Source organism: Opisthocomus hoazin, chromosome 14, assembly GCF_030867145.1.
Source record: "Opisthocomus hoazin isolate bOpiHoa1 chromosome 14, bOpiHoa1.hap1, whole genome shotgun sequence".
NCBI classification, from domain to species: domain Eukaryota; kingdom Metazoa; phylum Chordata; class Aves; order Opisthocomiformes; family Opisthocomidae; genus Opisthocomus; species Opisthocomus hoazin.
In genome coordinates, this window is record NC_134427.1 from 11,190,084 (window position 1) to 11,216,593 (window position 26,510).

Genomic DNA, 26,510 nt, shown 5'->3' on the forward strand with positions numbered 1-26,510 from the left:
AAGTGGCACTTGAAATTGTCTGTTTCTAGGGATTTTGGTAACATTCTTCTATTCTGAATGGGAGCTCTCGAGGATCTTGGCACACGTCTGGGAGTTGTCAAAGAGCTTCTGTCCCACATATGTTCTTGCAGCATTGAGGAACTTAACTGACACTTCTCACGTGATCTCTCATCCTCTCCCCAGGTTAAAGGATGTGCAGTGGAGTGTCTCGTAGGCTTCTGACACTCAGCTTGCTTTAAAAATTAGTGGTGCTGTGAGCAGAAGTTAGGAAAGGCAAGTCACAGGGATGTATCTCGCACTTGAAGCAAACAAGGGTGAAGTTTGTGACAGTTTTTCCTTCTGTCCCACCAAAGTGACTGTGGTGCCTAGACATCAGAGGTGCTGCAGATTTGCCTTTAGGAGGAGAGCGGGATAGGGCACACTGGACTCTGGGGGAGACCTCTGCAGAGTGAAGAACAGATGTGATGGGCTCCACCGTACTGGGAAGCCTCCTATGTGTTCTACTCTGTCAGAGCATCCTAAATGCTGAAAGTTGCATGGCTAAGGTGGCCGTAGTTCGCCCAGATGGTGACAAATGCTGAACGAATGAGGGCAGCTGCAGAGCTGTCAGCCAGGGTGATGAGAAGTACAGGATACTTGGCTGGAGGGGATGCTGAGAGGTCACTTGGTCCATCCATCTGCCATGTAGCACCCTTTGCAGATATGCATGGGACGTTTTAACTTTTCCTGGTATACACTTGACTCTGCTTTCTCAATATGAATGTGTCTCCTACCTAGCATGAAATTCAGTGTCAGACTCTTTTGACCTTTTTTGCAGTGGCCTTTACATGTTATAAAACTGCATCCTCTGACTTGTCTAGACTAGCCCCTCTCTTCCAGGCTTTTGTCAAAGGCTTTTTGGTGATCTTGCTGGTCTCCTGTGGCCTCTCTCAGCTGGCCCAAATCTTCTGGGGAATGAACTGGTTCTCTGGAGGAGAACAGTATAATTACTTGATGTGCCTTTATGATCTGAAAGGAGAGCAGAGTGATTACTTCACGTGTCTTTATAAGCTGGCCTTTTACACATCCTGCTGTATTTGCTTTTTTTTGTGGCAATGACATGCTGGCTCATGTTCGGTTTGTACTCCCCTGTAGCCCTTATGACCCCTCTGGCAGAAACGCTGCTGTCTTTTCTTCTGTAGTCTGTTTGTGCAGTTTTTTACCTCCCAATGACTTACCGCCCTGCCCATCATTTCTCAGCCCTTTCCCCAGTCTGTCAGGAGCGTGTCAAATTCCTGTCCTGGCCTCCAAAGTGCTGGCTGTCATGTGCAGATTTTAAAACATACTCTGTTCTGTCACTTAGATTGTTCATGGAAAAGCAGAGCAGTAGCAGCAGCGTGGCAGACCTTTCTGAAACCCTACTTGTCCCCTTTCAGTGTAACTGCAAACCACTGGTAACCATGTGCTCTGTGATGGACCTGAAGTCCTGGGAATTGCTCCCACAGTGCTGTGGGACTGGAAAACATCTGCATATGGCATGTATGGAAACCTGGATTGGGTGAGAAAAATCCACTGGACACAATCCATAGCACGTAACCACCAACTTTTCTCTGTAGAGTTATCCTCCAGCAATGACCCAGACCACACGCATCAGAGTGTGAGAGCTGAGACCTGCTGGCAAAGGGATGCTCTTTAGGAGCTGTTGGGACACATGGACACCAGCATGTCTGTCCAGTTGTGCTGCACCTTCTGTGCTCCCCAGGGCTTCTATGGGGTTTCTGCAATGTCGCAGGCCAGGTGGGATGGGACCGGGTGTTGGTGAGAGAGAGCCAGGGTCACTGCCCAGTGGAGGAGAGCAGCTGGCAGGGTGGGGAGCGCATCTGGCAGGTGCTGCTGCCTGAGAGCTGAGCATCAGCCTGAGGTCCTGGAGCACAGGCTGGGGAAGTGTTTGGTGATCACTCACCCTGGGGGAGAGGAGGCAGAGGTTCCTCATGCTGCCTGCCAGGTGCATGTCTGTGCTGGGGTTGCATGGGCTGTCCCCAAGCTACCTCTGACCGTGCCATAACGGGGTCAGATGGTGAGCAGAACTGCACAAGGCAGAGTGCAATGAGGGTGCAATGGGACATCCCATCCTCTTGCCATCAGGAGGAGATCATCCGTCAGTGCCAGTCGGCCGGTTTGAGGTCCCAGTCCGTCCTGTCTCTGGACTACACGGAACACAGAGCTGCAGCATCAATGTGATGAGCTTGCGGTTGGGTCAGCCCGAGTGCTCAGGAGCAGGAGGCTGCACCCTGACGAAGGGTTGGGTAGGAGGGCAGGCTGCCTGCTTCCATCTCCTCGGCTGCCTGCCAGGGAAGGTGTGGATCCAGCTCGTCTGGCTGCTGTTGAGATGCCTGACTGTGCATCTGCGAGGGAGGCTTCTAGAGGATCCTGCCCGCCCAGGTTTCCATGGAGAGCGTCTCCTTGTTGAGGAGGGAGCCGTCTGGCAGACAGTACAGCCGTGGAAATACCGATAGAGCATTTGTTTTCCAAAGCACATGAATAACATCCCTAACAGCTAGCAGCCTCACTTCCTCCGCTTGCCCCACCAGCGGTCTGGCAGAGCGACCTGGGATGCCTGCGGTGTCTTTATCCTCCCAGCTCCTCGCTGTGCGCTCGTCTGAGCATCCCCAGTTTGGCTCTATCTGCCCAGCCCGCCCGGTTTCCCTTCCAGTTGGCAGGCATGGCTCCTCCTGGCACAGGGCTGCAGGGAGGCAGCAGCCATCTTCGCTGGGGGACGCGTTTGACTTCACTGCTGGAGGGAAGAACGGAGCGTTGTAGGCGGCAAAACTGGGGAAGTTTTGCTCCCACCTCCCGTGGGATGTGAGTGGAATCGCTTCCGTGAACGAAATGTGCTTCCTTGGATCTCCTGGTTATTTTGCATGCTTTTGAAAGACCAAGGGGAAGCTTAAGAGCTGTCGAGGCAGCAGACGGCAATGCAAGGTGAATGCAACAGCCCCTGGTGAAGGGGACTGAGCTTGGGTTTTCACGGCAGTCTGTCAATATTAAATAAAGGCTAAGTTCCCATCCTAAATGTTATGTTAACATGAAGTTACAGCAGAAAGCACAGAGCACAGAACAGCAATATGAGGGTATAAGATGTGTTATGAGGGTATTGTAACCATCTCTAATGAGGCATTTGAAACCCAGGGAATTCGAGATTTAGGGTTTGCATCATTTTTTGAGTTTGTAATTGAAAAACAATCCAAACATAGGAAGGCTTAGGGGCATGTTACTGAGATTGTTTGGGTGCCTTTATTCTGTGCTGCGGGGACATGGGCAGATGGAAGGAAAAAGTCTTTGAAAAATGATAGAACCAAATGTGGAATTACAAGTGTTAAAATACCGTGATCTGGATTTGAGTGTTGAGACATTGTGGCTGTCCCAGGCAATGGTAGGGCTGCTGGATCTGGACTGTGCATCTCTATATCTGGACATATTTGGCTGTCGCTGATGTAACTCACCACTGTGCATGATGCTTCCTAAAACTTATAACTGAAAACAGTTGCAAGCCCACTAGCATCATTTTGTTTAAGTTAAGGACGTGTACTTGGAACTTCAATTCTACCTTAGCTTATGTTTTTTGTCTTCAGATTTCCATCTTTTTTAAAAGCTATTAAAAGAACCATGATGAGGATTAAACAAAAACCCTAAGGACTATCATCAGAACATAATTCTGAGGAGCTGCAGCAAGAAGCTGCTTTTTGGCTGTATTTTGTAAAAAGAGATTCCTCATTGTGCCACGACAGGGTGTGCGGCTGCTCCAAGGGCACCAGGTGGGTGGTGAATTCGGCCCCAATTTTGCAGCGACTGGTGTGCTCAGCCCAGCTGGGCAGCTGTGGGCTGTGGAGCAGCGCTGGCTGGTGCCACGAAATTGCTTGGCTGGAGGAGCTGCTTGAGGAGCAATGCCCATGGCAGTGTGTGGCCGCAGCCCCGAGGAAGCTCTCAAGTCGGGAAATCAGTGGGTAAGCCACCGCTGGCAGGGCTGTGGTGTTCCTGCAGAGGGAAAATGATGATGGGTCAGTTGAAATGACTCTGCAGGGAGTTGTGGGCACTATCATAAAGACTGGAAGCTGCCCATAGCTTCCAGTCATACAAATTAGATACGACAGTCATTAATGATTTGGCTTTATCCTAACCTGTGGTACCCGAAGGAGCCTGACCGAAGAGGTTTGCCTTCCAGCAATGCCAGGCAGAGTGATGAGGCTGAAGCACCTTTGAGATCCCACTTGGGAATGCAGCTTTCAGGGGTCCCAGGCTGTCATTACACCCCTGGGATGTCACTGTTAGTCCAAGGTCCATTCTCTGATGAAGGAGGAGCATTGCTGCAAGAAATATTAGACAAGTTATGGTTTTCTGTTGGAGCTGGAGGCAGAGCAGGGCAGCTGAGGCACTGCGTGCGCTGTGAGGCAGCTCCAGTGGTGGTGGGGCAGAGCAGAGTTTGGGGCCTCTGGGTGCCTCAGCTGTATTTTTGTGCCTCAATTCACTGTTTGTTTCTTAGCCTTCAGCAGCTGTTTGGGGGGATGCAGTGGCAGCAGTGTCATGCTCGCTTTGGGTTGGTTTCTGTCACTGCCTGGTGGGGCAGGAGGAGGTGGAGGAGAATGATGCGCAGAGGTGATGGGGGTCAGGGATGGACCAAGGATCAGCCCGGTCATGATCGCTCAGCCCTCATGTCGTGGCCATGCTGTGGATGGGGCAGAAGCTGTTACAGCTTCTCCCCATCTTTTATACCACCGTCCTTGTCTGGCGTTGCCTGCAGTCCCTCTGCGGTCTCTAGAAAGGTGCCTGCATGCCCAGCCTTGCGAGGCCTTGCTGCTCTGGCGGGCTGGACAGAGTGACATGATTTTCTGGGCTGAGTATTTCTCATTACGCCTGTCATACCCTGATTTCTGAGCCTGCTGTGCTCCCTGGGCTTATCGGGAGGGCAGACACAGCACGGGCCCATTTCTTTAATGACCAGCAGTGAATTGCCTGCACATGTGCAGTGCAGGTTTGAGACGCCCTCCACGGGTTTGGTTAGTGTTTTTTTTTCCTGCGGATTTTCCTTGTTGGACGAGGTGTTCTCCATTTGTGGAGTCCCTGCCCAGCTGAGCCTTCACCAGCACCGCGTCCTCCCATCTGCATGCAGCCCTTATTTTGTGCTCCAATAATTCCAAGGCAGCTCTGCTCTCCTCTGAGCTCGGGAGAGATTTACCGGGTGGGCATGTAAGGATGCTCTGGGGCGAAACGCAGGTGCCCCGCCGCCACTGCCACCTCCCCCGGGTAAGGCCGGCGGCTCCCCCCGCCCGGGCACCCCGGGAGCGGCGAGGGGCACTCTGACGAGCCCCGAATGTGGCAGGCGGTGCGGGGAAGGGCAGCTCCCCCCCTTCCCCCCTCCCGGCACGGGGATGTGGGAGTGGGGCTCTGCCTCCCCGGGGTTGCTCAGGCAGCAGCCCGGGCAGGGAGGGGGTGGCGGGGAGGCTGCCTGGAGGGACCCTGACTGGTCCCATCCTGCCCACCCAGCACCCGGGTTGTGCATTGGGGCTTGCCGCTTTGGCTGGCGGCAGGTGGAGGGACAAAGCTGGCTGGAGAGCGTGTGGGCGGGTGAGATGGGTGTCTGGGTAGGACACACAGGTCTAATTTGCTGGTGGGTTGGTGGCACCCGAACAGGGGAGTGGTGCTGGGATGGAGACGAGGCGAGGAGCACAGACTGCATGGCGTGGGAGTGCAGTGGGCTCTGGTGCAGGGGCCATGCCAGGCAGCGGTGGTGCCCGACAGGTTTGTTGTGGGGAGGGACAGTGCCAGGGAAGTGGCACTGTCCTGCTCATCTTGACACCCACAATCTGCCGCTGATTCCCTCCGGCAGCGTGGGGCAAGGGCTCCATGACACCATGCAGGGCGGCTGTGGGGCTCACCCAGGCAGGGCAGGGGCCGGGCTGGCCCCTGAGCACCGGGGACAGGCTCTGCCAGTATGGACAGACACCGTCCATGTGTCTGCACGTGCTCTGCTTGTACTGCCCATGCTTGCTTACTCCCATAGCTGCCTGCCTGGGCGGTAGCAGAGGCAAGGAGCACCCGTGGGTGGGAGGGTCCAGCCGGGGATCCTGACTCCTTCTGCGCTGCAGCTCTTTGACTCTTCCCAGAGCAAGTCTGCTGTTAATTCCCTCCATCTCTCCACAGCATCAACAGTCCCCTCTGGGCCAGGCCGTTGGCAGGCGGGCAGCAGTGGGCAGCTGGCAGGCTGTGAGGAGCGGTGGCACATCTCCCTGCATCCGTGCTCCTAACTCACCCAGCAGAAGGTGTGGCTGGGCTGCGCGCTCCTGACTTCCAGCTCTCCTGCTCTGTCTGTTCCTGGTGGGCAAATTGGAGGCTTGGCATGATGGGGATGCCCTGAGCACTCGCCCCAGGAGCTTCAGGCCTGGATGTTGGTGCTGCTCCTCCCGGACGATGTGGCTGATATTCTGGAGAAGCCCTCTCTTGCCCCCTGTTCTCCAAGTGCCTGAGCTGGTGGCTGGCTGGGACCCGCGTCTCGCCCTCTGGGTCCTGAGCTTCGCCTCGGCGGTTGTGCAGATGGAGGGCCAGGTCTACTCGCCGACTGTCAACACGCACTATGGGAAGTTACGGGGGGTGCGTGTGCCACTGCCCAGTGAGATCCTGGGGCCTGTGGACCAGTACCTGGGGGTGCCTTACGCCGCCCCCCCCATCGGGGAGAAGAGGTTCATGCCCCCTGAGCCACCACCATCCTGGTCAGGCATCAGGAATGCTACCCACTTCTCGCCGGTCTGCCCGCAGAACATCCACAATGCTGTTCCTGAGATCATGCTGCCCATCTGGTTTACCTCCAATTTGGATATTGTGGCCACGTACATCCAGGACCCCAATGAAGACTGTCTGTACCTCAACATCTACATCCCCACGGAGGATGGTGAGTCCCCGCCGGGGTGCCCGCAGGAGGGCAGGGGGGGCCGCTCTGCCCCTCCCCAGCAGTGGTTGGTCTCACCTGGGTGTTGTGTTTGAAGCATGTGGTTGTGGATCCTGCAGCATGCTGTCTGTTTGTGGAAAGCTTTCTCTGGCCACGCAGCTCGCCCTCTTGCCCTCAGCTGCCATCTCTGTCTCGCGTGCTCCTCCACACCTCCCAGTCCCCCCCCTCCACCTCCATGGCATTGTCACGGGTTCCTCTCTTGTGTTGCTAAATCTGAATCCGACTCTCTGACTGCAGATCCACAGAGCGACAAGCTGGTTTGTGCTACCCAGGCGCCGAGTGCCAGGTTCTGTCTTGAGTTGGTTCGGGTTCGTCCTTCCTTCCCCGTTCCTACCCTCCCCAGGTCCATGCGCTAGTTGTGGGTGTGGGCTGCAGCTGGGAGGAACACTCTCTGCCTCTCCCTAGGGAGATGCTCCGGCAAGGAAGGGATTGTGGAGCCATTTTCTGGGCCCTGGTATGGACGGGAGGTTGGGGGCACCAGCAGGCACATCGCTTGGCTTCTCCCCCGTCCGCCGGCGGGACGGCGGCAGAGCAATGAGCCTGGGGTGCTGGGGACCTGCAGGGCATGGTCCCGTTGGGGTGAGGCTGAGCGGCGCTGGGTGCCTCCTTGTCTAACCTTTTCCTTTGTAGGGGACCCCACCTGAACTGTAAGTAGAGGGCAGAGGAGGCAGCGCCTGCCCGTGTGCCCACCCCAGCCTCACTGCAACGGGAGCCCCCGGGGATTTTTCAGCGGGCTCTAATGAACCTGCAGCAGGTCTGCTGTGCACGGCGGAGCAGCCTGTTGGGCCGGTGGCTTCTCCCAGGCCGGCTGGCTCCACTCCTCTGTCACTGGGGCCCTTGGCCATGGGACGCATCGTGCCTTCCTTCCTGCCCAGCACAGCTGGCCCAGAGTTTTCCTCCCACAGCGCCGCTCCCTCCCCACCTCCCGCGGTCCCGGGGGCGGTGGGAGGGCGGCAGCGTGGTTGTGATTGCATGCCCACTCCGGCCAGTGGAGCCTCCTGTTATTTTGTAGTCTTTTATTCATTTTACAGTAAAACGGATTTCCAAGGAATGCACCCGAAAGCCCAACAAGAAAATATGTAGAAAAGGAGGTATGTAGCAAGCCGACCGGCAGAGAGGCACAGAGAGGAAAGAGAGAGAGAGTGAGAGAGTGAGAGGGTGCCCGGCCGGCCCCCGGCCGATGGCATGCTCCTCCAGCACCTCTCTGTGCCACCACTCAGACCACGGGTCTTCCGTGCAGCCAGCCCCACCGCTCCCCAATTCCCGCTCGGAGGAGCCCTGCGGATGCTACGGCCACCTCCGCTCCCCAGGACTGGTGCTGGCTGGAAGCGCAGGTCTGGGGTCAGGTCAGAGGAGGATGCTCACATTGCTCCAGGCCTTTCAGAACAGCTTTTTCCATGCTGAGCCCACACTCCCACCTTCATCCCATTGGCACCAGCAGCCTTCCAGTCCCTGGGTATGAGGGTGAGCCTCTGATGGTGGGTAGCACTTAAATACACCCATTCTTTAGGGGTGCATCCCCTATTGGGAGTGTAGAGACCTGCTCAGGGAAGCACCTCTGTGATGGAGGACTGCAGCCCATCCCGGGCTGAACTCTTCCCCCATTACATACCTGGTCCTTTTACATCCGAAGCTCCTTGGTTAAAAGCATAAAACCTCTCCTGCCTGTGTAAACGCTGCAATGTTTTGCTCCGGCCTGTGATCCTGCCAAGGCTGCTCCCCACTGCTTACACTCCCATGCCTCTGCCAGCCCTGCCAGGGAGGATCTGCTCTGCACCCCCTGGCCCAGCACCCTCCCTGAGCCCCAGCCACCCTGCAGGCGGCCGAGCACCTCCAATTCAGACACATGTCTACTTTGTCTTGCTTCCATCCCCAGGGCCTCCTGGGGCTCATCCTGCTGCACAAGGAGGGCAGCTCAGCCCCCCTTGCCCCAGAGAGAGGCTTCTGGCCAGCCCCAGTACTGCGGGCCAGGGAGTGGAGACCTGCAAGTGGGAGCCGACTCAGCCCCTTGTTGGACACGATGCTTCACCCGTCCCACCGCATGGCCCCCTTGCAGGCAGGGAGATCCCAGGCTGCTCTGTGTATCCCAAGGTTGTGTGGGGGTTGGGCAGCCAAGCTCTTCTGAAAGGCTTAGTGCAGGGAGGGGGTGTCTGGCAGGCAGGGGCTGCCTTCCTGGGCATCCTGCAGCAGCAGGGTCCCTGCATCCCAGCCTTTGCCTCCCTGCGCCGCTGGGGTTGTCAGGGCCGGCAGATCTAGGCTTGGAGTTTTGGGGACTGCTTTCCTTCCAGCCATTTCCCCCAGTTCTGTTGCTGGGTTTCTTTGCTTTGCTTTTCCTGTTGCTGTCCTGGCTATTCACACGCCATCTCTCTGAGTGCCAAGGCTGCCCCTGAAAGGACTGGCGCATTAGGGAGTCTCCGCACGCTGCCTCCGGAGCCGGCTGTGCCAGTGATCGCCAGCCACTTCAAAGCGCTTCCTCTCCCGGCCCTCCCACTGGCTGCTGGCGCTGGTGGACCCCTGTCGCCCCCAGCCCCGCGGCCAGAGAAGCAGGCTCTGGGTTACGGCTGGAAAAGGAGGACACCATAAGGCACGGTCAAACGCCTTGTGTGCACTCGTCCCCTGGTTTTCCCTCCCTGCTGGCTCTGCTCACAGACAGGGTTTCTTTGCAGCCCGTCTGTCTCTGGTCACCTCCCGGGGAGCTGGTGGGGGACGTGCCCTCTGGCTCCCCGGGGCTCTGCTGACTCATGGACCAGCAGATCCCCAGTGCTGGCCATTTGGGCATCCAGGCATGACGTGCCCGGAACTAGATTACCCATGCACTGGCGCTGCCCTTTGGCTCCAGCCATGGCTCTGGTAGCCGTTGGCTTGAATTAATTGAGTCACTTGTCATGAGATACGGAGGCTCCTGCACACCTCGTTGTGTATCCTGGGTTAATAATGCTTGGGGTAGGGATAATGTACCTGCAGTGCTGATTTCTTTGGGCTGTGTGTCATTTGAACATTGGCTCATTCTAGAATATTCTTGATTATTATCTCTAAGGCCATATATGAGCGGTGAATAAGGTCTCCTCTTGCAAAGCAGGCAGTTGTGCAGTATTCCGGTGGTTCAGAATGCCTCAGCTCCTACCTTACTAGAGTTTTGATGATTTATGCCACCCCTAAGCTCAGTGTATCTCATAGCCGGCGAAGGACTGCGAATTTATCGCTTGGACAGAAAAACGTCCCTCTTTCCCTGCCCAGTTGCCCACAATAATTTCCTGTATGGAAATTTCCTACATGCCAGTCTCCTCCATTCACGCTGGTCCCTTCTCTGGGAGCAAGGCAGGGCAGCAGTGCTTTGAGAATAATTAGTCATGCACAGTGCCAGGGGAGCTGACAACGCTGAGACTCAGCTGAGGCTCAAGCTTTGCTGTGAAAATAATGCTGCCCACCCGAAAAGCATGTACACACACGCAGTGCAGTTACCTGTGTGCAAAATGCAGCTCTACCCTTTGCTGTGTGCTGCTAATACTTGCAGCCGGTGCTTGGCTGTAGCAGGTGCTGGGATGCTTTCCCCTTCCCTTCATCACCAGGCTGGGAAGGCCTTGCTGCAGGGCATGAGGAGGTGGATGTCATTTTTGGAGGGGGAAAGTGTGGCTGCCCTGCACATAGCAGCCCTCCCCGGTTCTTACTAGCAACTTCCCTTCTCTCCGGCTGGGGCTGTGCAGAGTCTGTGATGCTGCAGAGACAAATGTGCCAGTCCAGCATCTTGCCCTGCTGTGTGAGGGTGGCTGGAGCTCCCAGCAGCTCCTGGGCTTGGTATGCACTTCGGCTGCTCTGTGGGAAAGGCATTGTGGCTTCTCCACTGCTTTCCAAGAAGCGAACTTGTCTGAGTACTGGCTGAGGCTTCCCTACAGCTGCATGACTTTTGCAGTGCTCCCTTGCTGGAAGGCTTCTCACCAGCCTCCTGTGAAGCCTGCTGCTTTGCAGAACTGGCTGGGAGCAGACCACTGCCCTGATGCTCTACTTCTGCTCCGCGGAGCAATCTGCAAAGGTGAGGGTAGGTGTTTGTGCTGGTGGAGGCAGCAGAGCGTGAGCAGACGGAGTGCTTTTATGGAGTCCGCTCAAGGATGGAGATAACTCCTCTGCATCACCCAGGGACAGGGAGGGGCAGCGCTGCACGAAGGTGCACTGCAGTCCTGGAGCAAGGGCCGATGGCTGGAGGGAGAGGCCACCTGACACAGCTCCCAGGGGATCTGCCCCTGCCCGTGGAGTTGTGCAGCAGCAGGCTCAATGGCTGTCGTCAGTCCCTGGTCCGTTCCTTGTTGCTCCTGGAGAGGCACCTGAGCCAGTGTGGCCACCAGCATGTGTGCCTTTGGGTGCACATGGCCATCAGACCTGGTGGCCATGCGGCTGTGGGCTCCTGCTCCCTGCGGCATCATAGCTGCTGCGTGGGAGCAGGGGCCCCAGCGAGGTTGCACTGAGGAGCGGGTGCTGGGGCTGCCCATGGCTGCTGTGAGCAGACATTTGGATCTGGAAAGGTGTCAGCTCAGGCTCCTGCTCGTCTCTTATCCACACCATGCTGAGCACAAGGGCTCCAAGAACTGAGGCTCCTCACACGCCTTTATCTCTCTTTGCGCTGGTGTCAGTGCTGTTGATATAGTTTACTTAAGATAGCATAAATCCAGCGTGGATGCCCCTGTTTCAGGGAAAGTGATTTTATTTTTTACGGAACTTGAGCTTAAATCTTCCTAGAGTCTTCAGATAAGAGCATATGCATCCTTCCTATCGGCCTGAACAATGTCACTTTGCAGTCAGCTTAAAGTGAAGCGGCACAGCAGGCATTCACACTGGGTTAGTGGAGGGAGTTTTTGATGGGTAAGGAGAGTGAGAGCCATGAGTCCTTTTGGTTTTTCCAGCTGTGAATCCACAAGCTTAAACCCATCCTCATGAGAGTAGGTGCTATGGGAATCTGCGTGGTGGCCTTTGCCAGTGCGGAGGAAGATCTTCTGGAATGGGTGTCCTTGAACATGGCAGTAACCAGTGGAGGGAGGTAATGGAGCAAAGTGCAAGAGATGGGTGAGGGAAATGAAGCTGTAATTGCTTTCATTACCTGTGGGGCATCGGTGGGTCGTCATGGAGGTGAGCAACTTAGCAAGAGGCAAAAAGCCTGCTTTGTCACAGCAGCCTGTGTTGACTGTACCTTCCTGGTGATGGGGAGGCTCGTGCTTTGCATCTGCCACACACATGCCACTGCTGTTCCCCTTCCCCCTGGTCTGCATTCCTATGCTTCTGCTTTGCTTAGTTTCCTAGCGCTGCCTTCTACCAACCCTTCTGCGGTGCGCGAAGCTCAGGTTGCTTTAGGCTTGTCCCAGCCACCCCTAAGCTCTGGAGTGGTGGTCTCCAGCCGGATCTCTCCCTGCTCAGCCAGGATGGTTGCTCAGATCACAGGGATGCTCTCCACTGCCCTCTCTTACAGCCTGACAGCTCCTCATCCCTGTCCGCATGGAGATCTTTGTCCCCTGAGGAGACCAGGCTGGAGGGCTGCAGCCTGGCCAACCCTGGGGCTTCAACAGCACTAGGGTCCTTGGCAGTGAAAGATCTCCAGCTGCCTGTGATCAGCTTCCCAGCTCTGAAGCGTGGTGCGGATGAAGGCTTGCTGCCTGTGGTCTTCATTAGAGAAAAATCCCTATCCCTGAGCAGTACCAAGGAGGTTGGCGCATAGCACCAGTTAGCAAATATTGCATGAATACTTCATCATTCAAGCGCTTTCTGGGCGTGCAGCTCTTCCTAATGAAGATGCAGTAGGTCAAGCTTGCAGCCTCCTGCAAACAGGCTGGGCAGCCGCATGCTCGCGGCCGAGTGTGTGGCTGCTGCGTGGACTGGGGAGGGAGCAGCAGGAAGGGGGGATGCTGGGGCTGGTGGGCTGGGGTGAGAGGTGGCAGGGACAGGGGTGGTGCTGAGTGAAAACAGGAGCATGACGTGAGGAGCCCAGGAGATGGCTGGGTGGTGAAGCAGGAAGTGAGGAGGCAGGGTTGGGGCAAGGAGGGGGTAGGCTGGGAGGTGAACTCCGAGCTGGAGAAAATCAGGACAGCTCCGGAGACAGCTGATCCATCCATGCCCTGGGCAGGAGCAGCTCTACCTCACCTCTTCCTGGCAGTGTGTCTCGCCTGGTCTTAAATGCCTCCCCAGGCCACCTCTCCCAGCGCTTCCCTGCCCTTTCTGCCAAGAAGGTTTTCTTCTCGTCCAGCTTCAGCCTGCCTCATGTAGCTCCGGGGCTGCCTGTGCTCTGCGCAGCAGAGAGGGAGTTGTTTTTCCACCTCATCACCTCGCAGTGGCCTTTCATGTGTCGGCATGCTGCTGTAGCTCCCGTCACTCCTCTGCTCCCGGGATTCGCGTGACCCAGCCTCCTGCAAACTTTTCTTGCTTGCTGGATTTTTTCTAGACTTCCGGTTGTTGCTCCTCTGGAATTTCTCCAGCAGGTCATGGCTGTTTAATGCGTGGTGCCAGCCTCTTGCCACAACGGAGCTGTCCCACAGTGATTTCAGACCTCTCGCTCCCTCATCACAAATTCCTTTTAAATTCAAATCCCGCCCCACTCCATGCTGCCGTCTCTGTTATCCACCACCCATGTCACCTGCAGAATCCCACTCCCAGCGTGGCGATGAGGACTACATCCCGTTTTCTTCTTCCCGACCAGTTTTGTGCTCACCTCATCATAGCTGCGTTCAGCCGCAGGGCTGCCCCTCACTCACAGGAGCCTTGCTGGAGGCCATGCAAGACTCTTGCTGCGGTGGTGATGGGGCCGGTTGGCGATTGCAGCAGGGTCCCGGGATCAGCCGGGTGCCTGGCGGGACCTCGGAGCCCTGCGTGTCTGGGCGCGGTCACTGGGCAGCGCAGTCACAGCACAGATGGTCCTGCCCGGGGGAAGCCCTGCTGTCACCCCTGAGGTCACTGTCACCCAGCGAACTTTTTTGGTGCAGGCATTAGGGAGCAGGGGACCACAGGCACTGGTCTGCAGCTTTAAGGGGATAAGGAGAGCACACCTCCTCCTGAAATCTGGGGCTACAGGGTGAAGAGATGGCACCACTCGGCTTTGTGCCCACCAGGGCACGCAGCCCTTTGCAGCAATGGGGTCTAGGTACAGGTCTGCGCCATGTCTGCTCCCCACCAGGCCACAGGCCACCTCTCCTGGCTCACGCCAGGTGCACGCAGCCTGGGAAGCACCGCACTCGGTGCACGCTGTCTGCAGCAGCATCCCGCAGTGCTGGGCTGGGGCTGCTGGCCTGGCCTGTGCCCTGGCACTGGGGGTTTGCCCAAGGGCCATGCAATGACTGGAAGGCATCCAGGGCATTACAGAAACTGATATTTTTAGGGTTCTGCCTTGGTTAGGGCAAGCTGGTCAGAGCCTTTGCAATCCTTGGTGAACCATGCAACTAGTCTTTTAAGAAAGGAGTTGGTACATCTCGGAGCCGAGCAGCGCAGGGAAGCACCCGACATGACGACTCCCTGCAGCGTGCCGTGGTGGTCTCGTGCCGTGGCCTCGGTGGTTTGCAGTGTGGCCACGCACTGTGTGGGGGTGACGGGCAGGACCCTGGCTGGTGGTCAGTGGCCACCCCAGGCAGCCCTTCACGCGGGCTCTGCGGGTGGCAGAGGACAGCTGTCCCTGGTGGCCGCAGAGCTGGGAGCAGGGCTCCTGCTCACACCGGGCAGTAGGAGAGGGAGCCTTGCCCGGTGCAGGGAGCCAAGGATGTGTGAGCCGGTGGGGGCCAGGCTGGGATGCAGGAGGGCTGATGAGTGCTTTGAGAGGCTGACCCGCTGCCGGCGCCAGTGCTGCCCCAGGCCCGCTCTCCTCCTCCCCGCCACCCCGGCTCTCCCCAGGGAGGATCTGGGAAGGGGTCCAGGCGAAGCAGCATCCTGGCGCAGCTCCCGGGGCTGTCCGGCCCGTGCCCTGCGCCGCAATGGCTCTGGGAGAGGTGCAGTGTGAGTAGCCAGCAGTGCTGTGGGGCACAGGCCTGGCCCCACCATCTCTGCTGTCATGCTATTTTTGAATTCTCTTTCGTGTTTTTTTGTTTTTGTTTTTGTTTTGTTTTGTTTTCCTTTTGTTTTCCTTTTTGTTCTGTCTCCTCGTGTTTGGTCCCTAGGAGCCAGCGCTAAGAAACAGGGCGAGGACTTAGCGGATAATGACGGGGATGAAGACGAAGGTATTTCTGTGCTCGAGGCTGCCACTGCATGACATGCAAAGCAACTCTGTTTGCCCGCCATCCGCTGCCATCCCCAGGGAGCCCTGTGTGTGTCTGTCTGCCGTGCCGGGCAGCGGCGCGGGGCGGGGGGCAGGCTGGCCGGCTGTGCAGGGCACCCAGGCCCTTCACCTCCTCAGGATGGGGGGAGAGAAGCTCTTGGGGATTTTTTTGCTTTAAGAGAAGTTTGCTCCTGCTCCGCTTGAGCGAGGGCAGGGAGGAAGCATGGCAGCTTGGGAGGAGAGCAGCCTTCGGGCACCTGGGCCCATTTCACCCCGAGCCCGGTCACATCCCACCTCCAGCCTCATCCCTCCAGAGTCGGTGACATGCAGCTGGGAGCCAGCACCTTCCCCCTCCACCCTTGCCCGGCCTCACTGCAGGTAGCACTGCAGCGTGGCCATGCCAGCAGCTTGGCACCCTTGGCACCCGCAAGGTACCTGGCCATGCCCAGGAGACCCAAGGTCTGCTCAGACATGGCTTCTGTTAACTTCTCTCCTTCTCCACCCAATGCGAGCAAGGTCTTGCTTGCAACAAGAACATGAGCACCAGCCGAGGCAGAGCGAGTGGACTTTCAAGCAGATGTGATTCTAGATGTATGCCAGGGCTAAGCAAGCTGCAGAATAAGCTATTTTTAGTAAAACAGGGTTGTTCATCTGCAGGGCGTGGAGTCGGTGTGTTTGGCTGCAGGGATGTGAAGAGGAGGCAGGAGGAAGGGCCGGCCAGGGTGCAGCCCTAACATGGCGAGGACAGTAAAACCTCATGGTGTGCGGGAATCTCAGGGCAGCTTGAGCACGGCCTGGCAGATGGTGTTTAGGCTCTGGGAAACAGATGAAAAGCTTTTTCCTTGGCAGTAGCAAAACCCCATTGTTTTCTCCTGCTAACCTGTGCCGCAGGATCTCTTGTACCAGGGCCTAAACTGGCCTTCAGCCTAAGTGACTTCACTGTGCTAAATCCCCGCACACTAAAATGTGCTGCAGCCATTAGGAGCCATTTATTCCCAGGTACGTCTCCGCACATTGCTGCCATTCTGCTGCGAGGATGTCCCTTTGTGTGTCGGTGGGAGCGCGTGTCAGGGAGGAGAGGACACAGGCATAGGCACTGATGTGGCTGCCTTTTGCATTTGAAGCAGGTGGCCCTGGGAACAGTTGTCCTGCTGTAGCTCTGCTGCACAGGCGATGTCTGATGCAGAGGAGCCGTGAGCGCTTTTTGCTTCCCAGGTCTGTACATTTGCCTGGCTGCAGTCTGGCGACAGGAAAATAGCCGGCACAGGTTTTGCTATATCCTCATTCTCCTGGAGGGAAGAGTTTTTCTATAGGGAGGAGAGGCCACCCTTAGCCATGCCACGGGCCACAGCTGGAGGTGGGGATGGCCAGAAGTACCCATCAGCCTGCCCTGCAGCCCCCTGCTATGGGGAAGCCGCATGGAGGAGTGGACATGGGCAGGGGTTAGTTGGGTGCGAGGGAGCATGTCCACCCCGACTGGGCATCCCCGCTGAGGTGGTGTGGCTGTGCCCCGGGAGTCTCAGCCCTGTGGGGACCATGGCAAGGGCTGGCTGCCGGGACGGCGTGGTGCACTGGCGAGGGAGGCAGGAAGGGTGCCACAGCTGGCCGGGGCAGCTGAGGACGAGCAGCCCCCGATGCCAGCACAACAGAGCAAGGCTCTGGGTGCGGGTGAGCACAAAGGAGGACAAAGTCCGTCGGTGCTGGCTCGCTGGCCCAGGAAAGGGCTGGACACCACAGGCATGTGGGACCTGGCACTATCTCCACAACAGGCACAACCACCTCTTCCGTGTGGCATGGGTGAGATATACCAGGAGCCGAACATGGGTGTTCTCCCCTCGTGCCTGGGCTCAGCTCCATGAGGGTTTCCAGACCAATGGAGCAGAAGGGGCAGGATGTCTCCTGGACAGGGCCAGTTGAGAGAGGGAGCATGGCTGCTCCCTGTCCCCTAGGCTCCCACAGTCCTTCTTCCCCAGCCCTCGGGATCCCATTCCCCATCCTCACTCCATGCCTCATGCCTGGTCCTCATCCGGATGCCGTGCTCACCTCCCTGACATGCACATGTGCACACACTGTCTGCCTCATCACCATGTCTGTGTCTGGGCACTGGGGTGCCATGGGTTCACATCCAGGCAGCCAGCAGGTTTCTGCCTTCCCAGAGGGATGGGAAATGGGGGGGTGGGAGAGTCAGATGTTGTAGCACCCACCAATGCCCCCCTGCCTTCCAGGTCCTGCACACCCCCATCCCTGCCCCCCGCAATGCCAGCTTCCAGGACTCCTGGAGCCAAGGGCTTGGGTCCAGCCAAAGATGGGACATGGGGCTGCATCCTGGGGCTGGACTCTGCAACTCCCACCCACAACGGAGGTGCCGCTGGTCTGGCTTCTGCAAGCGGCCAGAGCCCGGTTCCAGGGAAGAGCAGCTGCGTCCAGCCAGCATCTCTCCCACATGTGCTGAGACCCCCAAGGGGACAGCAGTGTGGGGATGGCACAGCGACTGCTGCCACCCGGAGAAGGGCTGGCAGGGTTGGTTCAGTGGTGGTCAGCTTTGGAGGGCTATGCTGTGGCCCCCAGGAGAGGTCTGGGTTTGGCTCCTAAGACCCCTTCCCCGGTCCTGGCAGCTGGCATTGCCCTTGTCCTTGGTCTGCCTGTCGGGCAGGGTGCTGCGGTCATCACTGGGGTCTTGTGTTTAACTGCCTCTCCTTCCAGACATCCGAGACAGCGGGGCCAAGCCGGTGATGGTGTATATCCATGGTGGCTCGTACATGGAGGGCACGGGGAACATGATAGACGGCAGCGTCCTGGCCAGCTACGGGAATGTGATTGTCATCACCCTGAACTACCGCGTTGGAGTGCTCGGTATGGGCTGGCCGGCGTGGGCTGTGCCGCCAGCACGACCAGGCAGTGGGATGAGCCCCGCACAGCCAACCAGTCTTGAAGCAGCTGGGAAGAGGGCAGTGGGGGGCATGGGGCCCAACGGAATGGGACCTGCACTGTGGGTGCTGCCACTGCCTTCTGCCCTGGCCACTGAGCCGGGTGCCACGTGGCAGTGCCCCAGCCGGTGGTCACAGTGTGGTCTGGCTCCTGGCACTATCCCCCCTCAGGCTCATTTACACAGCCTGGCTCAGCTGAAATCAAATATTGGTCTGTGGTTAAATAAATAATGAACGTGTTTACCCAGCATCTCCTCCTGAGAGGACGCAGAGTGGTGAGCTGCCAGCGGACACTGCCTGGCTGCCCTGGGGGACCCAGCAGCTCTCCCTCCCTGGGCATGGCTGCCTCCAAGCCCGTTGAGCTGCCGGGACCCCCGCAGCCACCCACTGCGGCCTGGCTGTCTGCAGAGGGGGTCACTGAAGGGTGTTGCGTGCCTTATAGAGGAGGGTGGTAGTCTTGTCCCGAGCACTGGTGACCAAGAGAGGTGAAATGGGGACACAGGGTCAAAAGGCAGTGCAGTCCCCTTCCTGTTCAGCAGAAACCCTGGGGGCTGGACACGGGAGATTTGCCTGCAGCATCACTGCTGCCTCACTTCACAGCAGGGAGAACAAGGGGTGCAGAGACTTGGGGAGAGCTCCTTCCCAGCCATGCTGCTGGCAGGGCTGGCTCTCTCCCTAGCCATCCAGCCTGGCACAGTGCTTTCCCTGGGTGCTGGTACCTGGGGCAGCATATCCCCCTAACAGCCTCTGGACTCCATAGTCTCTTGGAGAAGATGGCATTTGCCTGGTAGAAATCAGGCTTTTCAGTAAAACCCAGCCTATTCAAGACCTTTCAATATTCAAAGTCAGACCTTGAAGATGGATAGGTGCAAATGTAAGAGACATAAGTCGCAATACGAAAGAATGGTGCCATTGTCATCTCCATCGAAGTGCCGCGGTATGTCTGGCCAGAGCACCTCGAGTGCTGGAGCAGCACAGGCGCCGCTGCCTGCCTGCTGGGGTTACCTGCCTGGATTTTACCTCAGGACCATGGTTTTGGGTTCCCGCTTTGAATCAAAGCATAAGAAACACTGATAGCTTATATTGGGTGTTCCCTTTGCTATTGAAAGCATTTCTCAGCATCTTCCTCACCGAGAGCCTTTGTGTTTTAAGCTGCAGTCGTTCCTCTCTGCCCAGCCCACCTCCTTACATTTATAGAGCCTCCTCCGGCCATGCCAGTCCATGGAAAGCATTGGCTGTGCAGGCACTCAGCCTGCCTGAAGCCACCTGTGCTTTCTTGGATGAGCAGGCATGAGATGTCTTGACCCATTATTAGCACAGGTGGTGGTACAGGTAGGACAGGGCTTTGTGCCCATCACTCTGTACTGCTTGCAGTTGACTGGAGAGGCTCCCTGGGTCTTGCAGCTGCACTCGCAGCCTTTCGCCCCTCTGCCATGCAGAGGGTAGCTGGAGCTCGGTGCTGTCTTTTCTCCAGATTAGAGCTCACAGGACTCTCTTGGCAGTGGGGTCTCATGTTGTGGTGAGACAGGGTCCGATAGGAGCTCCCCTAGCCCTGGGAAATGCGGGTGGGAGGTCAGGACATCCCCTCGTTCCTCATCCCTAACTGGGGTCCCCTTGGCCCACAGGATTCCTGAGCACGGGGGACCAGGCTGCCAAGGGCAATTACGGGCTGCTGGACCAGATACAGGCGCTGCGCTGGGTCAGCGAGAACATTGCCTTCTTTGGGGGAGATCCCTTGCGGATCACTGTCTTCGGCTCTGGCATCGGTGCCTCCTGCGTCAGCCTGCTCACCCTCTCCCACCACTCTGAAGGTAGGTGCCAGCTGCGCCCGAGGATGCTGCGGCTGTGAGTGAGCGCCCTGCTGATGCTAACCTGGGGAAGGGAGCCCGCCCGGGTGCCACTGGCCTCTGTAGCAAAGTTAAGGCTGCTTTTTAATTAGTCACTGGTGAAAGGCTGACCCAGGGCTGGGAAGCAAAGCCTCCTCACTGTGGGCAGGGCAAGGCCAGCAGCAGAGCACATGGGAGACAGGAGCTGGTACTCCCAGCACGCGGGGCTGTAGCCCGTGACCAGCACCTGGGCATGGGGAGAGGTGGGGACCCCTGCTGCAGCACCCTGCCCAGGTGCCTGGGCTCATCCACATGCAGGCGTTGGGGGGAGTTTTGGGCATCATGCAGGGCACCAAGAGCACGGATCTCAGTGCTAGGAAAGGCATTCATACTGGAACGGAGGGGAAGCCAGACCTGAGCCTGGGGAGGGATGGAGGGCCCCATCTTGCGAGACTGCGAGAGCTGGAAGTGCTGCGACTAGCAAAGCGTAGGTGGAAGTGATATGATTGATAACTGTAAATATAGCAGAGTGTTTACTCTAGATAAAGAAAGGAATTATTTACACTAAAAGATTGTGTTGGCATAAGACCAAATGCATGTAAACCACCTGCAAAGACATTTACATGAAGCATTGGGGAAAAAATAATTAACCATGGTAGTAGAGGTACTCTTGATAAACTTCCTAAAGCAAATCACAGGAGTAAAGCCTGAAATGGAGGTGGTCCACAGAGAACCAGCCTGCCCAGGGCCTTGGCCACAGAGGCTTTATATGAGGGTGCAGCCCTTTTGCAGTGCTGTATCCCCAAGCATGGTGCAGGGGAGAAGTGGATGCATGCAGACAGTGGACATGGGCATGAGTCTGCACCTCAGAGCCATACACAAAATTGCACTTGAAGCTGTTGTGAAGAGCTGCAGCCATGCTCAACAGCCTGGGAACCACACAGGAATTAAGAAGACCTTCAGAACCTCAGCAGGGCTGATGGCATGGTGAGGGGTGTATGTGAGCAGGCTGGCACTGGCCAGGCTGCTAGCAAAGTTGTGCAGCCTTCCTCTGGCCCTGGGAGCCGTCGATGGACTGATTGCCCTGATACGGAAAGCAGGAATGATCTCAGCCCAGGCTGCTGCGGAGGTGGCTGCATCAGCATCAGCATCACAGTCTGCTTGGTAGTGTTCAGTGTGGAGGTCTGCAGGTGCTGCGGGCAGTACAAGGCTGGTGTTGACTGCGGGGCGAGGTGGCAGAGCCTGTGCTCGTGGTGGGGAGTGAAGGGCAGAGCCCTGCTGAGCCCAGACCTGGCACAGGGCTCGTAGGATGCTGGCAGTTCACCACGGAGTCAAAGGCAAGCCCAGAACAGCTCTCTTCCGGATTTCTCCAGCTGCCCTTTTGGTTAAACTTGGCTGATTCTGGCAAACCACTTGCCCTGTGGTGAGCCCACCCCCATGCAGAGACCCGTCGCCATGCTGGGCTCTGCTTCCCACTGATGGCCCTTCCCCAGGGACAAGAGTGGTGCTGACAGGATGCCCGTGCCTCTGCACCAATCCCTGCTGCCCATCAGGGTGCCCAGCGGTCACAGCTGGCTGCCAGCCTATCCTCAGATGTGCCGGCGAACTGAAGCAGAGGGGCTGAGACATGCTGCTGTGGCTCATGGGATCAGAACATGCAGAGGAGCTCCAGAGCCTCCTGAGTGGTGGCATATGCCCGATGGTCTCTGAAGCCCACCAGTGCCCTATGCTCCTCCTGTGCTGGAGCCTGTGGCCCAGCCAGCACCAACCCACCCTGTGCAGAGTGCTCCTGCTCTCAAGGCAGCTGCTCCCACTGCGGGGCTCCCCTTGGTGCCCCAAGGACCAGACCTCTGGGGAATACTCTGCCCCACAGACCCGACAACAGCCGCATGTCTGGACCTGGTGGGCAGCTGCTTCCCCAAAGTTGGCAGCTTGGGCACTCCCACATTAAATCCATGGTGGTCCCTGGTCTTCCATGACTGCCCCGCAGCCTGCTGGCTCTGCTGTCACCGCCACCAGTGTCCTGCCATGTTTGAGCAAAGCAGGGAGAAGCAAAAAGGCAGATAGAGGCAAAGTGATCCAGTGCTGGCAGCGTGTATGGAGCTGCTGTTGCCCACTCAAGACACATCTGTTCTTGGTAAGCCCCTTTCCCTGCCATCCCAGGTGCCTTTCTTCTGCCTGAAGTCAGCCCCTCTGTCATCCTGCTCCCTCCATGCCACGTCCTGAGCAGGATGCTCCTGGGGCTGTTGCCCCATCCTCTTCAGGTAACCTGGACAAATATTAACAGGTATTAGACTACAATAAGCTCAAGAACATGGTAAATGTGAGTTATACCTACAGAGCTGCTGCCGATGTTGCCATGCCAGAGTGGGGCAGGATCAAGGCTGCCCTCACCACTTCTGGGGCTCCTGGGGTAAGATTCTCAGCTACCCAGAGCTGTGCGGGGCAGGCAACAGCTCTCTAGCCCGCAGGAGGAGATGCTATTGATGGCTAAAGCCAGAAGATGCTTCACTTGTGTTAGATGGTAAATTGAACAGTGTGTAGGAAAGGAGCAAGGGCAGATCTTTGCAGACTCATTTCTGAGCAGGGGGCAGGGCAGGGGTGCTCTGCAGCTGCGGGGGCCTGTGTGAGGCCGTGCCATCCCTGTGTGGATAGCTGGGGCTCTGCGTGCCCTCCTGCCCCTGTGCAGGCATGCTGGGCAGTGTGGGCACAGGGGTGGGAAGTCTGTTACAGGATGAACGCTCCTACAGAAAGAAAAAGGGTTTTCTCTGCCCATACTGACAGTGAAAGGCTGGGGAGGAGACACTGGGTGTAATGCATTTGCGATGCTTCTTAGGGTGCTCCTCTCCATCATGGGAGTGCCTGGGACACAATTGGGGATCGCGGGAAGGTGCTCTCTCTTCAGGAGTCTCTTCTCTGGGATTGGGTGCTTCTGGCAGGGCAGTCCCAAGGCTGCAGATTGGTTTTCACGGCCAGATGGTGACACCTCTTTGGAAGCAGGACCATGTGCTTGGCTGCCCAGGTGGCCCAAAACTGCTTTTATGGGCCTGGGATGGAGGGAGCAGGCTGGGGGTGGATTCCCAGCCATGAAAACTAACTGTTGTGCCAGTATAGCACTTCTCAGGTGACACTAGGCTTTCTGCCACTAAATCCTGCACTAGCATGCCCCATCCTTTGCTGCGCCACCCAGCCCCAATGTGGACCCCCCTGTATCACAGTGGTGCTGCGTGCCCAGCACCCTCGCTGCTGTGGCAGGGGAGCTGCTGCCAGCCAAAATGCCATGAGGCAGGAGAGGAGCATCGGTGCTGCAGCCAGTGTTGCATCAAAGCAAATGGCCATAAAATGACCTCAAAAAAACCCCTGCGCTGGAGCACCCATCTCGCCAGGGACAGGGCAGCCAGCTCTGGAGCATGGCAGGGAAACTGCGCTAAGATGCAGCCTGCAGACCAGGCGGGTTTGTTTTTATCCATCAAAATAAAACTCATAGTGATCAAGAGCTATTAATGAAGCTGCTAATTTGTGCCTGCTCTGCCAGGTGCTGCGAGAGGCAGACACTGGAGGCTGGCACAGCGCACGCTGTGTCTGGCTGCCGGGGAGACCCACGGCTCCCCTGCCAGCCTCAGCTCTTGTAGACGGGTGGATTCCTCACCAAGGACCAAAGTGCTGCTTCTCTCCCCAGCTGGCCATGCCAGGGCAGGAGCAGTCAGGACCCTCACCTCGGAGGGGAACAGCCAGGGAAGGCAGAGCTACACCTTCCTGCTTGGGCCCCAGCAGGCTGGAGGGCTCCGGGCTGAGCTGCATGGTGGTGACGGCTCCTTGGGGTGCTTGTCAGGCTTCAGCGGGGGGCTGGCATGGAGGGGGAGAGCATGACATGTCTGTGCTCTTACAGACTCTTGGGTCAGGTCGTGGCCGTGCAGAGACAAAGCGAAGGGGCTCTGTCAGGAATGTGACCAGCTGTTGGTGACAGCAGCTGCCTGTGCTTCCCCAGGCAGGGGCGAGCAGGGGCAATGCCCAGCCTGGTAGGTCTCTCTGGGAAGTAATGTTGCTGGTGATGAGCAGTAGCTGCTGCTGGGATAGCATCTCCTGGGAGCCAGGGAACCCCCATGCTGGCTCTTTGGCATTTGGAAGATGGCGCAGAGCAATCAAACCCATGGCAAGTCTCCAGCCCATAGGCTGGGTATGGCTTTCTAGGGCACAGGGAGATGACAAACAGAGTTTATGACTTCCCTTTGTCCCAGTGCATGGGACTGTACGTCAGGTACTTGGCAGAGCGAGGACTGTGCGTGCAGACAAGCGCTATGGAAATGGTGGCTGGGAGCCAGGAGCCTCTGAACTCTTCTGCTGCAGGAAGGTGCATGCTGCTTTGCAGAGCGGAACGGCCTTGGCTGCACAGGGGGGTCTCACGCAGGCACTCTGCATTTCAGGGGGGTGGGGGAAGCCCGTGGCCACCACACTGCTGCGCCAGCACCGTTCGGGGACCATCTGAGACAGTCCCTTGAAACGAGTGAGTGCCGGAGTCCAGCGAGGGCACAGGCAGCACTTGGGGTGCAGGAGAGGGCTGGCCAGAGAGCAGGGACCCCAGGGTGCACCCCGAGCCCGGCTGCCTTTCACCGCCCCGGAGGCTCCGCTTCCTCGCCGCCCTTTGTATTCTGAGCACAAGCGCCATTGACATGGGGCTGGAGCGCAGCCACGCATTCCTCTGCCTGGGCCAGGGCCTTTGTGGCCCCATTTTCCAGGGCGAAAGTCCACTCCCTCTGTGTTCCCAGTGGCAGAAAGGCCCTCTTTGTGCATCTGGCAGTGTGCTCCTGCGGGGCTGGATTGGCACCGAGCAGCCCCAGCTGGGCAGGAAGCAGCAGGGAGGGGGGCGAGGGGGACCCTGACAAAGCGACGGGGTGGGACATGCAGGGTTAAGTGTCCCCAAACAGACATTAACCCTCCCACTGCTGCCAGCCTGCAGCCTGGACGCTCCTTGAAGCAGTGCTGCCCTGGGTTCAAGGACAGTGCTGAGCTGGGGGCAGCGTGTGCCCCCAGGGGCTCAGGCAACACGTCCTTGGGGTGGCTGGGACGGCGCGGGCTGCTCAGAGAGACTAGGCTGTGATGCAGCCCTGGCCCCTGTCCTCCCCGCACCGGGACAGAGGGATGCCAGGCCATCCCCTGCAATGGGGTCTTCGGGGAGCACAGCAGCTCTTGGTTACCACCAGGAGCATCCGCTGCATGCCCGGCTGTCATCTCACCACCCTCGTGCTGGCCCTGAGCTGAGACCCGCCATGTGAGCCTGGCTCAGCAGGCATCACAGCCCGGGTCAAGGCCAGACAGGGGCTGCAGTGCTGGGTCCTTGCCAGGGTCCAAGGACATCGATGCCTTCGCCAGGCTGCATCCTGCACTGCGGCACTGGGGTGTTGGAATGCTGCTCATGCCACTGTGAACTTCCTCCGCTCCTTGCCTGTCTTCCAGGTCTCTTCCAGAGAGCCATCATCCAGAGCGGCTCTGCACTCTCCAGCTGGGCGGTGAACTACCAGCCCGTGAAGTACACCAGTATGCTGGCTGACAAAGTGGGCTGCAATGTGCTGGACACGGTGGACATGGTGGACTGCCTGCGGCAGAAGAGTGCCAAGGAGCTGGTGGAGCAAGACATCCAGCCAGCTCGCTACCATGTGGCCTTTGGGCCAGTCATTGATGGGGATGTGATCCCGGATGACCCAGAGATCCTGATGGAGCAGGGCGAGTTCCTCAACTATGATATCATGCTGGGGGTCAACCAGGGTGAGGGGCTGAAATTTGTGGAGGGTGTGGTGGACCCTGAGGACGGTGTCTCGGGCAGTGACTTTGACTACTCGGTCTCCAACTTTGTAGACAACCTGTATGGCTACCCCGAGGGCAAGGACACCTTGCGAGAGACTATCAAGTTCATGTACACGGACTGGGCCGACAGGGACAACCCTGAGACACGTCGCAAGACTCTGGTGGCTCTTTTCACTGATCACCAGTGGGTAGAGCCGTCGGTGGTGACGGCTGACCTGCACGCTCGCTATGGCTCCCCCACCTACTTCTATGCCTTCTACCACCACTGCCAGAGCCTGATGAAGCCTGCGTGGTCTGACGCGGCCCACGGGGACGAGGTGCCTTACGTGTTCGGGATCCCTATGATTGGCCCCACAGACCTCTTTCCCTGCAACTTCTCCAAGAACGACGTCATGCTCAGTGCTGTGGTGATGACCTACTGGACCAACTTTGCCAAGACAGGGTGAGTGAGGATGGGTGCTGTGCATGGGGTGTCTCCACTCACTGCAGCTGCACCCCTTGGGATCATGCTGGGGGGGAGGGGGGGGAGGGGTGTCACGCCTGGTGTGGGAGCCTCCCATGGCCAGAGGTCTGTGTGCTGCACCTTCACTGGGGTCAGGGCATCAACCACACATCAAGAAGCTGAAAGCATGGCCAGGCCCGAGGACAGGACCCAGCCAAGTGCAGGGGTGGGGAGGTTGGTTGACCATGGTTATCATGGGTGAGACTTGACCCAGGGTTGGGTTGCTGCCCAGCCACGCAGAACTTTTGCCAGCCCA

At 57.8% G+C, this 26,510-nt stretch overlaps 1 protein-coding gene across 5 annotated transcripts in view; it reads left to right on the forward strand.

The window, feature by feature from the left end:
* The window catches only part of NLGN3 (neuroligin 3), a 42,043-nt gene that overhangs the window by 12,732 nt on the left and 2,801 nt on the right, over nucleotides 1-26,510 (forward strand). For 2 of the 5 annotated variants that reach the window (XM_075435174.1, XM_075435173.1), the window contains exons 2-7: nucleotides 6,178-6,922; nucleotides 8,011-8,070; nucleotides 15,100-15,159; nucleotides 17,901-18,050; nucleotides 19,750-19,935; nucleotides 25,405-26,194. In XM_075435174.1, coding sequence (XP_075291289.1) covers nucleotides 6,445-6,922; nucleotides 8,011-8,070; nucleotides 15,100-15,159; nucleotides 17,901-18,050; nucleotides 19,750-19,935; nucleotides 25,405-26,194 — 1,724 coding nt within the window. In that variant the 5' untranslated portion in view covers nucleotides 6,178-6,444. The remainder of the gene's footprint in view (nucleotides 1-6,177; nucleotides 6,923-8,010; nucleotides 8,071-15,099; nucleotides 15,160-17,900; nucleotides 18,051-19,749; nucleotides 19,936-25,404; nucleotides 26,195-26,510) is intronic. The other 3 variants (XM_075435176.1, XM_075435175.1, XM_075435177.1) reach the window with 3 other exon arrangements.